General features: G+C 40.4%; 1 protein-coding gene across 9 annotated transcripts in view; it reads left to right on the forward strand.

The window, feature by feature from the left end:
* The window catches only part of ERC1 (ELKS/RAB6-interacting/CAST family member 1), a 228,298-nt gene that overhangs the window by 94,460 nt on the left and 119,097 nt on the right, over nucleotides 1-14,741 (forward strand). For all 9 annotated transcript variants that reach the window (XM_056847361.1, XM_056847362.1, XM_056847363.1 and 6 more), the window contains one exon: nucleotides 10,394-10,529. In XM_056847361.1, the coding sequence (XP_056703339.1) occupies nucleotides 10,394-10,529 (136 nt within the window). The remainder of the gene's footprint in view (nucleotides 1-10,393; nucleotides 10,530-14,741) is intronic.

Raw genomic sequence — 14,741 nt, forward strand, 5'->3', positions numbered from 1 at the left:
GCAAGGCTCTCAAAGATAGGACATTTTGGAGGACTTTCATTCATAGGGTCGCCATGAGTCGGAAGCTACTTGACGGCACTTAACACACACAATGAGACAGGAATCCCAGATCTCTATTCAATCCAGGAGAATGCATAGTCTTGAGCTTCATTATTAGTTGTAATTCAGTAGTCTCTCTTTCTAATCTCCCTTTGAAATCCCTTTGTAAGGGAACTGCTACTCTTAAATCAGCAACTGAATGTGTTGTTTAAGTTTGTCTGATGTGGCAGAGTGGCATGGGTGATATGCCTCTAAAATTCACAAAGGGATACGCTGCCAGCTAGAGGACAGTGGTACATTATATTTGAACTTTCCCCACTAAAATAGAGAAGGCGTCAAGGTTGCACTCAGACACACACCAATAAATAAAGAAGACATAACAGAACACACACAAATCCATACCAACTAAACAAAATGTCAAACAATCTATACCACTTCTGGCCGGGAGCAAGATCAGTTCCTGCAGCCTGGCAGCGCCTCAGGCCACAACTTGGCAACTAGCAGTCTAGTCCCAGAGGCAATGGGTGTAGGCGATACTCATCACGTCCTGCACCATTGGTGGCTGGATGTGAGCCAAGTCCCCTGGGAATCAATAGTCTCTGGGCAAAGAAGGGGAGGAAGAGAGAATGTCAGCTCTGCCTTTACTTTGCCCACCAAAGAAAGGGAGGAGGAAAGAATGTCAGCTTTGCCTTCATTTTTTTCCACCAAAGGACGGGGGGCAGAACTTCCTGTCCAATTCGCAAGTTTGAATCTTGAGCACCATCTGTGAGAGGCGCAACCCACTCTTTGGTCATAGCCCACTGTCTGAGAACCACTGGCCTAAGTTATATGTGTTGGCAGCTTGCACACAGGCAATTTAAGCATTTGTTTGCTTTCCATCCTCACCTGCAATTAAATGTTTTAGCTGATTTGGGTCAATTTGAGTTTGTACCCGTGAAGTGAAGGATCCCAAGGAGTGCTAACATTATGGATGGATAAGTGAATTTATAGTGTTGTATGCTGCGCATGAGAGTCCAGGAGCGTTTGTTGTGCTTCCTAATCCAGTTTGAGTTTTCAGTTCTTGATATATTAATGTTTTCTGACCTGCTCTGTTTAGGGTGTCAGGATTTGCCGTGGTGGTTTGCAAACAATTTTGATCCATTTGAATGGGAGAAATGTCTATGTGTTCATAAGTAAGGATCATTTGGAAACAAAACCCCTCTTTTGAATACTTGTGTGGTTGCAACAGCAGAAAGCTGCTGTGAGGGAAGGCACATATGTCAAGGCTAGTTTTAGAACTGAGCGCTATTCTAAAGAGTGTGATTTTATATAATTCTAAAGATTTTAATTTTATATTTGATCCATTTGAATGGGAGAAATGTCTGCGTGTTCATATATCAAACTGCACAGATTCCCAGAGACTGGGGTTTGGCCATTATCATTCCAATTTACAAAAAAGGGATGGTCAGATCCATCAAATTATCACCCTATAAGCCTTCTTAGTGTGGTGAGCAAACTTTATGCTAGACACCTGTCCTGAAAGCTCTGGGACTGGCTCGATAGAGAGGAGATTCTAGCAGAAGAACAAGCTGGATTTAGAAGAGGCCGTTCCATAATAGGCCAATGCCTGATTCTATGCCACTTGGTGGAGAAATACACTGATAGATCGCGGGGGGGCCTTTATGCAGCCTTCGTTGATTACAAGATGGCATTTGATAGCATCTCGCGTAACAGACTCTGGAAAAAATTAGAATCTTCTACTATAGATCGGAGACTGCTTGTCCTCATACGCACACTTCATGAAAATAATCATTTGGCAGTGAGATGTAACATCCATGGCCATTTATCACACAAGATACCAGTTAAAAGAGGAGTGAAGCAAGGATGTATTTTAGCTCCACTGCTCTTTAACTTTTATGTAAACTCTATGGTACGATGCCTATCTAACCCTAATTTCCACCCACCCATCATGGCAAACAGACCAATCTCCACACTCTTGTATGCGGATGACACAGTAATCTTAGCGCATACAGAGGTAGGACTTAGAAGAGCCCTTAGAGCTTTGGCGTTTTACTGCAAAGAGGAGCACTTATTAATTAATTTTACTAAGACCAAAATCATGGTCTTCTCTCACAAGACCAGAAAACATAAGTGGCAGATAGACGGCCATGAGATCAACCAAGTCAAGATGTTTAGATACCTTGGCATAACATTTCAAGCCTCTGGCTCATGGTCAGCTCAGCTGTCCCAAGTGTCTGAGACATCCCAGAGGACTGCCATGGCAACTTTGAGATTCTCCCTTACTAAAGGGGGTGCCCATATACCTTCTGCCATGAAAGTCTTCCAGGGGAAAGTGATCCCTCAACTCACGTTTGGGTCGCAGATATGCCTCTATAACAGTTTTCACAAATTAGAAGTAGTCCAGTCAAAATTTCTCAGATCCTTATTCGGTGTCCCTCAATGTATTTCAAATGCACTGATTAGACTGGAAGCCGGGATGGTACCATTAGAAACACGAGCCTGGTACCATGCCATTTCTTATTGGTTAAAGATTAAATTGTCCTCATCTGGTTTAACTCCCCTAATCTTTGCAGATAATTTCTCCTCAAGATGGATTAATCTAATCGAGGATAAACTCCAACATTTAGGTTTATCAAGTACAACTCTTCTAAATCTTGGCTATCAAGGAGCAAAAGCAATAGTCAAACAGAGGCTTTGGGACATTGCCCTTCAAGATGACAGATCAAGGGCTTACTCGGTCCCAGTAGTGGAGAACCGTAAAAAAATTTTGGCCCCTCCAAATTATCTCAATACCTTAGAACACCCTAAACACCGGAGAGCCTTCACCTTAGCACGTTTTAATGCCCTTCCATCTGCTCTTCTTGACGGGAGGTATGCCAGCCTCCCTTACGAATTCCGCCTCTGTCCATGCCAATCTGGAATGGTGGAAACTGTTGAACATGTGCTATTACACTGCCCAATTTATCAAGACATACGCAAAATGCTCATTGATCCAATTTTGTCTAGCTTCCCAGATAGAGACAGAGTTCGCTATACCACTCTATTATTAGAAGATTCTGTTAAAGATATTACCTATCAGGTTGCGAGATTCTGTGCTAGGGCATGTGCAATAAGGCAGAAGAAGCTGCTAAAATGATTTTTATGTTAAATAGACTATTTTACTAAATATCAGACATTCTGTTTTAATTATTATGATATCTCTTTTTGTATAAACTGGTCTTTGACCGTAATAAATAAATGATGATGATGATGATGAATGGGAGAAATGTCTGCGTGTTCATAAGTAATGGGAGAAATTTCTACGTGTTCTTAAGTAAGGATCATTTGGGAACAAAACCCCTCTTTTGAATACTTGTGTGGTTGTAACAGCAGAAAGCTGCTGTGAGGGGAGGCACATATGTCAAGGCTAGTTTTAGAACTGAGCGCTATTCTAAAGATTGTGATTTTATATAATTCTAAAGATTGTAATTTTATATGGATGCTTTAGTTTTTATTTAGAATTTTATGGTATGTTGTTGCCCAAAACATCACTTGGGAAATCTTACCATAGTTGCACAAGTTTCTTCTTTTTTTGTAAGTTGCAAAAATAATTGAAGGAAGTTATTAAAATTCCAAAAATATTTGTATAAGCGGTCTTACAACAAAAGACTGTGTTGAGCTATTGATCAGCATTCCCACTGGTAATAACTCCACTTACCCATATACAGAGGAGGATAAACTTGGGAAGCAAGAATAACAGTAACACTACCTGATTTCATCGCCTGTAGTGGGAGAAAAATTAGAAACACATTGTTACAGTAATTCATATCCTGTGTGTGCCATAGAACCCCAGAAAATTCAACTTGTGGCTTTGTTAATGCCATATGGAGGAAGATGGTGAAACATGGGAGACAGGGCTGGCAAATCCCAGTGTTCTGCTGGCCAGGTATGTTTCCAGTCAGGTCAGAAATACTCTAGAGTAAAAGACTATAAAGGATAAGATTGTGTGTTGTTGTTTTTAAAAAAAATCCAAAATAGTACTTTAATTTTAGATTAGGTAAAAAGCTAGCAGGAAAGAGATCTTATCACATTTCACCAGTTCGACATGCACAATGCCAAACATATGTTCGCCCTGAAGGCATGTGCCAGAAGCCTGCAACGAAATGGCATAATTGCCAGAGAGTTTTGTACAGAAGGAAATCGTGTCAAGGCTCTAATTTAAAAAGTCATCTCTGTTCTCTGGGGGGGAAACTGTTTTTTTTCTTCCTAAATACAAATAGTTACCATTCTGCCCTAAAATACAAATAACAGAACTCGAATAAATTTATTTCTGAAGCACATGAGCTACCTGGATTTATTAATAGTCAATTTGCAATAATTCACTCATTAACTATGCAATCCAATAAAGAGTTGCTCAAGCCCATTGATTGCAACAGGCTTAGATTGGCGTAACTCTGCGTAGGATTCCGCTATAAATCTCTAATAGGCAAGACAATGGTGAATTTATACAGTAATACTGATTTGCAACTAATGTGCTTGCCTGTTTTATTAAGTTTTGAAGGTTATTGTTGATATTCTAAGTTAGCCATTCTTTTCTACAAATCCTTCCCCTCTTGTCACATGACAAGAAACTCCATTTGAGGCTGTCCGCTTCCATCTGCCATATTTCCTGTTCCTCTGGTGCCTAGAAATTTGAGCACAAATTTCTGCAAGACTGAAGGGGGATATTTCTCCTGATTCCCCCTTCCCGCTGCAGCCCTTCATGCGATATTCCATGCTGCTCCTGGAGGTCCCCCAAGTCTTGGTGAAAGAAGGGGGCAAAGATCTTTTCCAAATGATCCATTTTGCTTATGATAATCTGGATCCAGCATGTTGGTAAAATGTAAGCTACCATATCCAAGGTGGCACTCCACATTACAAGGCAAACACTTCGTAGAATAGAGAAGGAGCATTCATAGTAGAAAATTATTGAGCAGGAGTTGTACTTAACTCTCTCTCTACCTAATTATTTTTTTCTGCACATGCTCCTCCCCAGGCAATTTTCCTCTAATTTGCAGTCACTTTGCATGTATTTGTTTGTATACTGGTTTTCTCCCCAGATGGGTCTCAACTAACCAGGGTTTAGGCTTGAAAAAAGAGTAGGAAGGATATTTGCTATGGAGGATATTTGCTGAGGTGAACCTGTGGATTTAAGGAGGGTTGTGCAGCCCCTCCCCTTGCAACTATCTCTCTGCCCTTGTGTTCACATTATATTGGCATCTGTAGCTTTGGTGAACATGTTTGTTGAGGTAATATAGTATTCCCTTAGTTGATAGTACACACATGAAAACAATGTCAAATTTGAGGGTTCTTTTATATCTGTATTAAATGTCAATTAGTTGATCTCCCTTTACTCCACATGAAGATGAAAATCATTTTGTGGCGGTGGTGTTCTTAACAGGAAGAAAACCATAGCTAATCTGAACTGTTCAGTTTTCAAACCTGAACTCCTGCTGCAAAATAATGAAGTGTTAACGTGGAATATTATATATGAGCCCTCTAGATCTATCTTTACTTTGAAAGATTTGTGTGAACCAAGCTGACCTTGTCCTGTGGGTAAATGAAATAGCAAGAAAAAGCAGCCTTTTAAATAATATAAATGGTGCTCCCTCTTTCCCAAGGCGAAGATTCAGAGGATGCTTACAAATAGGCAAAAGTAAAAAAATTATAGGCATTTGAATTCCAAAGAGATGCTGTTACTTCTGTTCCCCTGTTTGTACCTATAAGCTGAAATTCCTTGAGATATTTGTAGAGTCCTAACACACGTACACAAAGCTAATCTCTCCTTGGAAGGATGGCTCTTCTCAATGCATTTGGAAGAGTCTTGTTAGGAGGGTGCTGCTTTTTCAAGACAAATTGACGAAGCAAAGTGTATTCATTTACCATGTTTATGTAAACCTTTTAAACGGCAATATATCTTTAGGTTGGCATATCCCAGAGTAAACAAATTATCTCGCATGACATCATTGGACTGGTAATTGAGGTTATTACTCAAACGTCTGAGAGCACTGAAGACTTCGATTTCATCTGTGTATATCTGATTTTTCAAGAGGAATATTTCTGGATAGTTATTTTATATCAATGAATGATTTATGTGCATCTGTTAATGATGAAGTGGACTGCTTTCTTCCATAGAAAAAACGTCACATGGTTACAGTTGCCTCAAACTGATTTTGGGGCTTTGTCCATAGTCCTGAAAGAGACTGATATCTAAAGCACCCGGGTTTTAATTTTGTAGCAGCTTTGGGTGCAGACTTTTGCTCTCATCATGATTGTGTTTCCTTGTAACCAAACATGGAACACATTAACCACTGAAGTGGCACTGATAAGAGTCAGTAGTTTGGCACAGTATGATTCGAGAGGTCAGTTGTACAAAGCTTTGGATTTCAAAGCAAGCTTGGCATTTGGTTTTGTTGGGCATTTTTGCACGATTGTCTCTTTAATTGTGGGGGCAGGGTTGTAAAAAGAAACCTGCAGAGCAAGCCTGCGAAAAAATATGCATTAAAAATAGGGGAGAAATAATTAAATAGAGCCATTCTTTGGGAGGACTAGATGTTGATGTCTGTTACCTTGGGTACCTCTTCATGAGTCCTTTGTGGTGGTGGTGGTGGTGGGTTGTTTTTAGGAGATTGCCTTGCATTCCTGGAAGATGAGACCTTACCAAATGGTAAATGTTGCTCTGCCCTTGAGTAGGCTTTTAAAGGATATCTAGCACTAGCAATTAAAGACCACTTTAAATTATTGCCAGGTGTCCTTTAGTAATCTAAAATGCTCTGGTCAATGCATTCCTGCAGAACTTGTGTGATTGGACCTAAAATAAATATTACAGGCAGTTCATGAATAAATGCAAGTTTAATATTGTGTAAGACAGTGTTTCCCAACTTATGGGTTGGGACCCAAAATTGGGACACTAGCCAGCCTTCCATAATGGCCACTCCTGTCCTTTGCATTCTTCTCTTTCTCTCTTCTTCCTCCTTGGCAACTTCTCATATTCGTACTTCCCCCAACCTAGGGTTGCCAACAAGTTGGGAAGCAAAACATAGTATTTGACTATAGATGATAAGTAGAATAAAATCTCTATAGGAAAATCACCATGTGTTAAGTGGCTCCTAGAACGGACTTCAGTGCTTAATTTGAGGCAAGCCTTTGATCTGCAGTTTGGACATTATATCCTGCCCCTTTGATCTGTATCTTCCATGTGATACAGTAGTTGTGACTTTTTCTTCACTGCATGTGCATGTTGATTGATAAAGAATCAGGCAAAAAATGTCTTGATAGTTATTACAGCGAGTTTCTTAGAATCTTTGGGTGAATTAGGGGTGACAGAAAAGGGTGGCCAAACATGAAAGGTAACATCTACCTGCAAAGACTGTGTACTTTGGAGTGCCACTTGCATGGGGTTCATAGTAGGGGCAGCTGTGCCCTTTGTGCAGTGTTTGCTGGATTCTCAAAAACATCTGGTTGGCCACAGTAGAGAATTGAATGCTAGGCTAGAATGGCACCAAGGGCATAGTTCACCTAGGGCACCCCTTGGGTCAGCCCTGGATGAGTCACCATACCAAGTACATTTGGGCTTGTGGGTCACCATACCAAAAAGGCTGAGAACCACTGGTGTTAGATACTGTTATTTTCTAATGTTTGCAAAATACTGATCTTGGACAATAGCACCTATCTTGAAATGATGAAACTATAAGAACTAGATAAGAGTTGCAAGAATTAATCTGCTTCTAGATCTGACCTTCACCTTTAAATTCTCCCCAGAACTATTTCGTGGGTTAGGTACAAAGGTGACTTCTCCGATCCACCCCTCTCAATTTTCAATTCTGCTTCCCTTTCGCTTCCTCTGTATTTATCTGTACACGGAATTTGTTTTTAAAACCTGGGTTTCCTGGTTTCAGGAAATAAAATCCACCCGCCCCTCTCTGAAAATCCATTTGGGGCTTCTTGCTGGCACTCATACAACAGGCTGGTTATATTTCCATGACTTTTGTAGCAACAAGCACTGTTTTTGTTGGCATTGGTTACCTTGTCATATAAATGCCATGGAAAAGTGAAGAGCTATGGCAGGACCTATGGCAAAAGCTCACAGAGTTCCTAATCAACTGTTTTAACTTGCTAGTATTAACTTCAAAAGTTCTGGTTTTGGTCTTGTAAAAAGTTCTTACTTCTTTGTCTTGGGCAGAACTATAAAGACTGATGAAAAAATAGCTTGCTGTTTGAATAACATTGCTAGGTAGAGTAGTATTTTTTATTTATATACACCTTTAAAATCCCTGTTTTATTGCTGTGATAAAAAGCATCAGATACCTTTGAAAACATAACATTTTCTTCTCAAAATGTATAGGGATAATTGGTGCAAGCTTGCAAAGCACACTTCAGTCCTGATAGTAACTTGTGTAGGATCGCAAAGGGAAATTTCCTTAATCCAGGGGAGAAGCTTTTTGTTTTACAGAATTTCTGCAGAGGTTGCTCAATTTTCCCTCACCATAGAGCTACTTCGCAGTAGAAGTGGGTACACATTGTTGTATGCAGCAGCTTGTGTCATAGTCATCGCCCATTGAACCTGGGACCTTTTGCATGCCAAGCAGATGCTCTACCACTGAGCCACAGCCCCTTCCCTTCGATCTCCCTGGCTAGTAGGCATTGATGAAGATGTCTAATCCGCTTTTAAAGCTTTCTGTGCTCATGGCCAATGCTATATCCACTGGCTATGAATTCCACTGTTCATTACTTGTTGCGTAAAGATTTCCATTTGTCTGTCTTGAAACTATTTCCCAGCAACTTCCTTGGGTGCCTCCTGGATTCTAGTATTATGGGAGATAGAGGAAATAGCTCTATCTACTGAAGTATGAGTTCTGTACTAGATTGATACTGAAAATAAATGTGGATGGATAGGAATTTCCTAACTAAATGGAAAAATCTTGCCTTAAACTGGAAGAAGAGTGTGATATAAACCTTCCAGTTTTCATGACTCTTTTACACTTCCAGTTTTCTTCCATAGATGGCACACTTGCAAAGAGAAAGTCTACTTAAATCAAGACCTCTTCACTTAACTGTCAGCAGAACATATGGGACACAGACAGGTTCTTAATCTCTTCTGGGTCATCTCTTGAAGCAAACAAGGCCAAAAGAATAGCCAAAGAATAGCCAAATGCACACAGCTAAAGAATGAGCATTCCTCTAACAGTTTTAAAGCCTTGCTTATCCTAGAACAACAGCTCTTTTAATTCTATGTTTCAGACTACTGTTCTGGTTTACTTGTCCTTAGCTGTATGAAGGTTCTGTGTATCGTATAATGGCCACCAAATCCTTTCAAATGGTCAGCTCTACAGTATCCTTTATGAGACTTTATGACCATCAATATACACTACAATTCTAACTGTGGGTGCATCAAAATGGATACAAAAACATGATACTGGGTGGGCTTTTTAAGATCCTTTTCAATTTCTTTAAGAATTCTTAGGTGCATGCTATCCAGATCCAGTGACTCGTTACTGTCTTGTCAGGTACCCTTAGAACTTCATCTCATAATCTCTGTTTCCCTTCGTTCTTTAGGCATGTCCATCAACTGTTTGTGAGAGGGAACCCTTAGAAAGTAGTGTATTCAAGTTGTACATCATTCAGGGAGACCATGGAACCTGGAATAACGCAATACTAACTCTACTTGTTCCCTGACTGGGATAGCCCAGGCTAGCCCAATCTTGGAAGCTACGCAGGGCTGGCTTTGGTCAGTATTTGGATGGGAGACCACCAAGGAATACCAGGGTCACAACACAAAAACCACCTCTGAACATCTCGTGCCCTTGAAAACCTCACAGAAGTCGCCATAAGTCAGCCGTGACTTGACAGCAAAAAAAAAAAAAATCTACATGTGTTTTATGTACTCAAAAGGGCTGAAGAATCAAAGCTGTTGGTCTCTGAGTTATTGGAACAAAAGTCTGGACTGCTGCTCTCTGGTTGGAACAGTCAAAGGTTGGGTACCAAGCTCCATGTAACAATTTATAAAGGCAAAGACAATACATGAGCTATCAGTACAAGAGAATTTTCAGCTCTAAACAAGAATGCGATTGTGTTCAGTTATCGAAATAGTACTGTGTATAGATTCTTAGTAACAAAAATAGGATGGCAGAAACTATTTGTGTATGCTAGAATTGAAGCAGCTCAGGCTTTCATAGTAATTCTGGTCCTGCTAATAAATACAAACGGAATATTCTGGAGAATCAGTTGTTTGAGAACATGCTAAAAACCAATATTGCGTGTGAAAATGTTCTAAAAATTCAGTTTTTCCAGTTCAGGTTTCCCCAGCGTTTGAGCACTTGTTTTCTCTTTTATTCAGGCAAATTAAAGATCAGAATAAAAAGGTAGCGAATCTGAAGCACAAAGAACAAGTGGAGAAAAAAAAGAGTGCACAGATGTTGGAAGAAGCTCGGCGGCGGGAGGACAATCTTAACGACAGCTCTCAGCAGCTGCAGGTAACATGGGATCACATGTCTGATATGAGGTCATCTTTAACGTGAGCTCTTTCTGCTTCGCTTGCTTCCTTACTTACAGTCTCGCTCTTAATAAAAGAATTGCTTTGTACTTCAAGGAGAAGTTTTACCCCTACAGCATTCTGGAAGGGTGTGACACAGCTTGATTCCTGTTACGGTAAGTAGGCAAACCAGGCTTCATCTGAGGCGTAAGTTGCTAAAATGGCTTTATCAACTGGTCATTAACTTTGAGGTGGTTATGGAGCTGGTGCTTTTAAAAAATGTCTTAATTGTTTTGACTCTGTTGGATTCAGTTTTGTTCAGCAAACAAAATCTAAGCAACACACATCCATTAGTAACTATTTCTGGAATTCCAGAACTAATGTTTTGGTTATTTGAACTAGGAGCATTTCCCATTTTTCAGTTTCAAGCCTCTTCATATTTCCTTCTATCCACAAAGCCACTGACGCTGTTCCACACTGCCATCTGTAATACCAGTGTCTCCGTACACAGAATATTCAGCAACAGGAAAAGGCATATGGTGTGATGGTGCTGCACTAAACTGACTTATAATAGAAGCTATGTTTCCCCCACAATGCACACAGAATTTCCCTTTACCCCAGAGTATACAGTAGACAAAAAAACAAAAACAATATGTGTAATACCTTTTATTAAAGGTAAAGTTCCCCTGTGCAAGCACCATGTCATTCCTGACCCATGGGGTGGCGTCACATCCTGACTTTGTTTACGGTGTGGTTTGCCATTGCCTTCCCCAGTCATCTTCCCTTTACCCCCAGCAAGCTGGGTACTCATTTTACCGACCTCGGAAGGATGGAAGGCTGAGTCAACCTTGAGCCGGCTACCTGAAACTGACTTCTGTCAGGATCGAACTCAGGTCGTGAGCAGAACTTGGACTGCAGTACTGCAGCTTACCACTCTGCGCCACGGGACTCCTACCTTTTTATTGTGTGTGTAAAGTGCCTTCAAGTCACAGACGACTTATGGCTACCCCTTTTGGGGTTTTCATGGCAAGAGACTAACAGAGGTGGTTTGCCAGTGCCTTCCTCTGCACAGCAGCCCTAATATTCCTTGGTGGTCTCCCATCCAAATACTAACCATAACCAGCCAAATTGCAGAAAACATTGTGCAGGCTTTTGAGCTCACCAGAACTTGTCATCATACTTGTTGTTAAAAATTTTAAGAAAGATAGAAGACTGGGCAGTAGATTTTTCAAGCCATGATGTTACGACATGATCTTGCAAACATCCTCAAGCCCTGAGGCAAACATCTTGCCAAGGTCAGGCCTTTCACTGATTTAATTATCAGTTGGAAAACCTATGCCTTCTTCAGTTGCACTGTGCAATAGCTGGGTTGCCTGCCGACATCTTTCCTGGTACCTGCCGAGAGAGAGTTTTTGGAAACTGGGTGGAGCCAGGTGGGGCTTTTGCCCAGCAACGCTTCTGATTAGCCATTGGAGGTTGAATTGGCTATGCAGATTTTTTGAAACTTTGCTTTGGCAGCAGCTGCCACCACAACACAAGGATCGTCACTGTGTGATTGAAGGTAAGCTGTGCAGTAATTTTGTGACTGGCGCCACCTCCTGCAGCAGCAAGTTTGTGGCAGCACCCCTCATGCTCTGTCAGAATTCCCAAGGTGCTCGCAGGCTCAAAGAGGTTTGGGAGCCCTGCCATGAGGGAATTGCGAGCCAGATGGGAAGTACAATAGGCGAATCCTTTCGGCTCTTCTCAGGTTTGCCATTCTGCCTTGCAGTGTGCACTGAAAGGGTTGGATTCTACATTCCTAATACTTGGTCACATCAATGGTCGAGAGGTCAGTATAGTATAGAATCTTCTAATTTTGGAGGAATCTAAAAGGTCCTGATTTTTTGACTAGTTTCAGTTTCTTCTGTCAGTATGTTTGAAAACATCTTCCAAGTAGATAATGTAGTGCTTGGGTTTCTCGACTAGGGAGTGCGTAGATTTATATAATATTTTAAAATAAATGTGTAGTTAAATTTGATATTCAGGTTGTTCAACTTTCACTGTACAGACCATGCCAAATAAGCTTGGTAACTTATCTTCGTAATACAAAGTTTGGGGCATGTTTTCCTCTTCTTCATACATACTCCCCCCGCCCCAACCATGCTCAGTCTCCTTTCCACATGACTAAGTAAAATGCATCTGAATGAGTAAAAAAGGATAAATTGTGTCCCATATTTTAGACCCTTATGACTTAAGTGACACATAGGCCATGAAGTCTGAACAAAAAGCAACGGGCACTTGAATTGGCAATATATTTTTATTTCAAGTTGTCTGTAATGTGTGAACTGCATAACTATTGCCTGTTTTCAGTTTTCATTCCACAGTCTCACATTGTTGAGTACTTGTGAATGAAAAAGAGAGGAGCTGTAGAGAAACATCACGTGCTGCAGCCAAGAACTACGTAATGGAAAATCATATTTTATCAGACTGTAAACACCATGTGTGAAACCTCTGTCATGTGTATGGCATGTAATGATTCCCTTTCAGTCTCAACATCCAGTTTTTCAGTAACTCAAGGTGCATTTGTAAAAAAAATCTTTTCCCAGCTTGAGTGTATTCTGTGGTTTCTGTGTAATGCTGCTAGGGACATTCTGAGATCATTTTAATTCATTCAAGTCAAAGTTGATTCTACATGTAGTTGCTTACAACCAGGTGTTGCCTGTGAGCAATAGCCTCAGAATGCCACTGGACAGAAGAAAAGGCAGATACATCTGGTCTGTGTATACAATTGACAATCTAGCAACTGTGCCCATGCCATAGTATGCAAGCAGATTACGCTTGCTGGGTCAGGGAAATCATGTTGGGAAAGCATATACAGCATCTGTTTAGCTATCAGGCATTGGTATGCAAATTTCCCCCCAAGTTTCTTGGCATGCTTGTTTATCAGTCTGCCTATAGCTGTTCACACTATGAAACTCTGCATAGTTTTAAATGTTAGCCTTCAGTTTGTTCATTTTGCAATTAATAAAAGCTAAAATGTTTAGCAGACACAACACATCATTTCCCTGTACTATAGTTTCTTGGCAGAGACTTCATTCAGATGCCTCAAACCATGTTTTTTGTAGTTTTATTCAGCAAACTTTGGTTAGTCCAGCAGAAGTAAGAAACAAATTGAGAGTAGGATCTGGGAGACCCAGATTTGAATCCTCATTCTGCCACGGACACTTGCTGGGTAACCTTGGATTGGTCACACTCTGAATTAACTTATGGGGCTGTTGTGAAGGAGGGAAGAATGATACTGTAATCTGCTTTGGGTCCCCACTGGGGAGAACACTGAGGCACAAATATCTAAATAAATAAATTCTGGCTAGTGTGTAAACCCTGGTTTGTATGCTTCTTGTGTCCTCTCTGCTAGCTGGTAGTGAGGCCATCTTTCCTTATAATGCTGCCTCTGTGTTTGTCCATCACAGTGTCATATGGCATCTAGATTCATGAACCACACTTAGTACAGTGACACATTCTAGTTTGAAATCGTGACTTGGTGCCAATCAACAAACTCTGCATTATTTTTTTTAAACCATCTACACTCAGAGATTACAACTGGCTGGAGTTTACTCAGACCATAGTTTACCATGAAGTCTGAATTTTTCTCGTCTTATTAGAACATATTTAAAGGACTAAAAAATAGTCACCCCCAAAAAAACATTTACACCCTCTTCTTTCATATTGAACCAAGGCACTTTATCCAACACGAGTGCTTTTCCTTTACTTTGCTGAAGGGAAACTGATATTCTGTATACAGCCATTACTGGGCTTGGGGTTAGTACACAGAAGCACCAATTTCAGATAATTTTGGCTTTTATGGTTTCGGCTGGAATTAATAATTCATTATATAGTGCTTAAAAATATGATCCCTGTTTTCTTAAACTGGCCATCTGCAATCCAGCCAAATAAACAAGTTTCCAAATCCTTACTCCACTGTCTGTAATAGGCATGTGGTTTTTTTTTCCTGAGTCAAGTAACAAAGTGTTCGTTTGTACAGGGAGTTTCTGATGATGGAAACTTGACATTTGGAAAACACAGTAAGAGAATTTGAGGGAAGAATGAAACAATAATGAAAATTATAACATCTCAATTCAGCTGAACTAGAAAAATGGATTTGAATTATGGTCCTTTTTGCTTTGTCTAGAACAGATTTGCATACATTTGAGATTAACAGGGTAAGCAATCAGCA

The sequence above is a fragment of the Euleptes europaea genome, chromosome 3, assembly GCF_029931775.1.
Source record: "Euleptes europaea isolate rEulEur1 chromosome 3, rEulEur1.hap1, whole genome shotgun sequence".
NCBI classification, from domain to species: Eukaryota; Metazoa; Chordata; class Lepidosauria; order Squamata; family Sphaerodactylidae; genus Euleptes; species Euleptes europaea.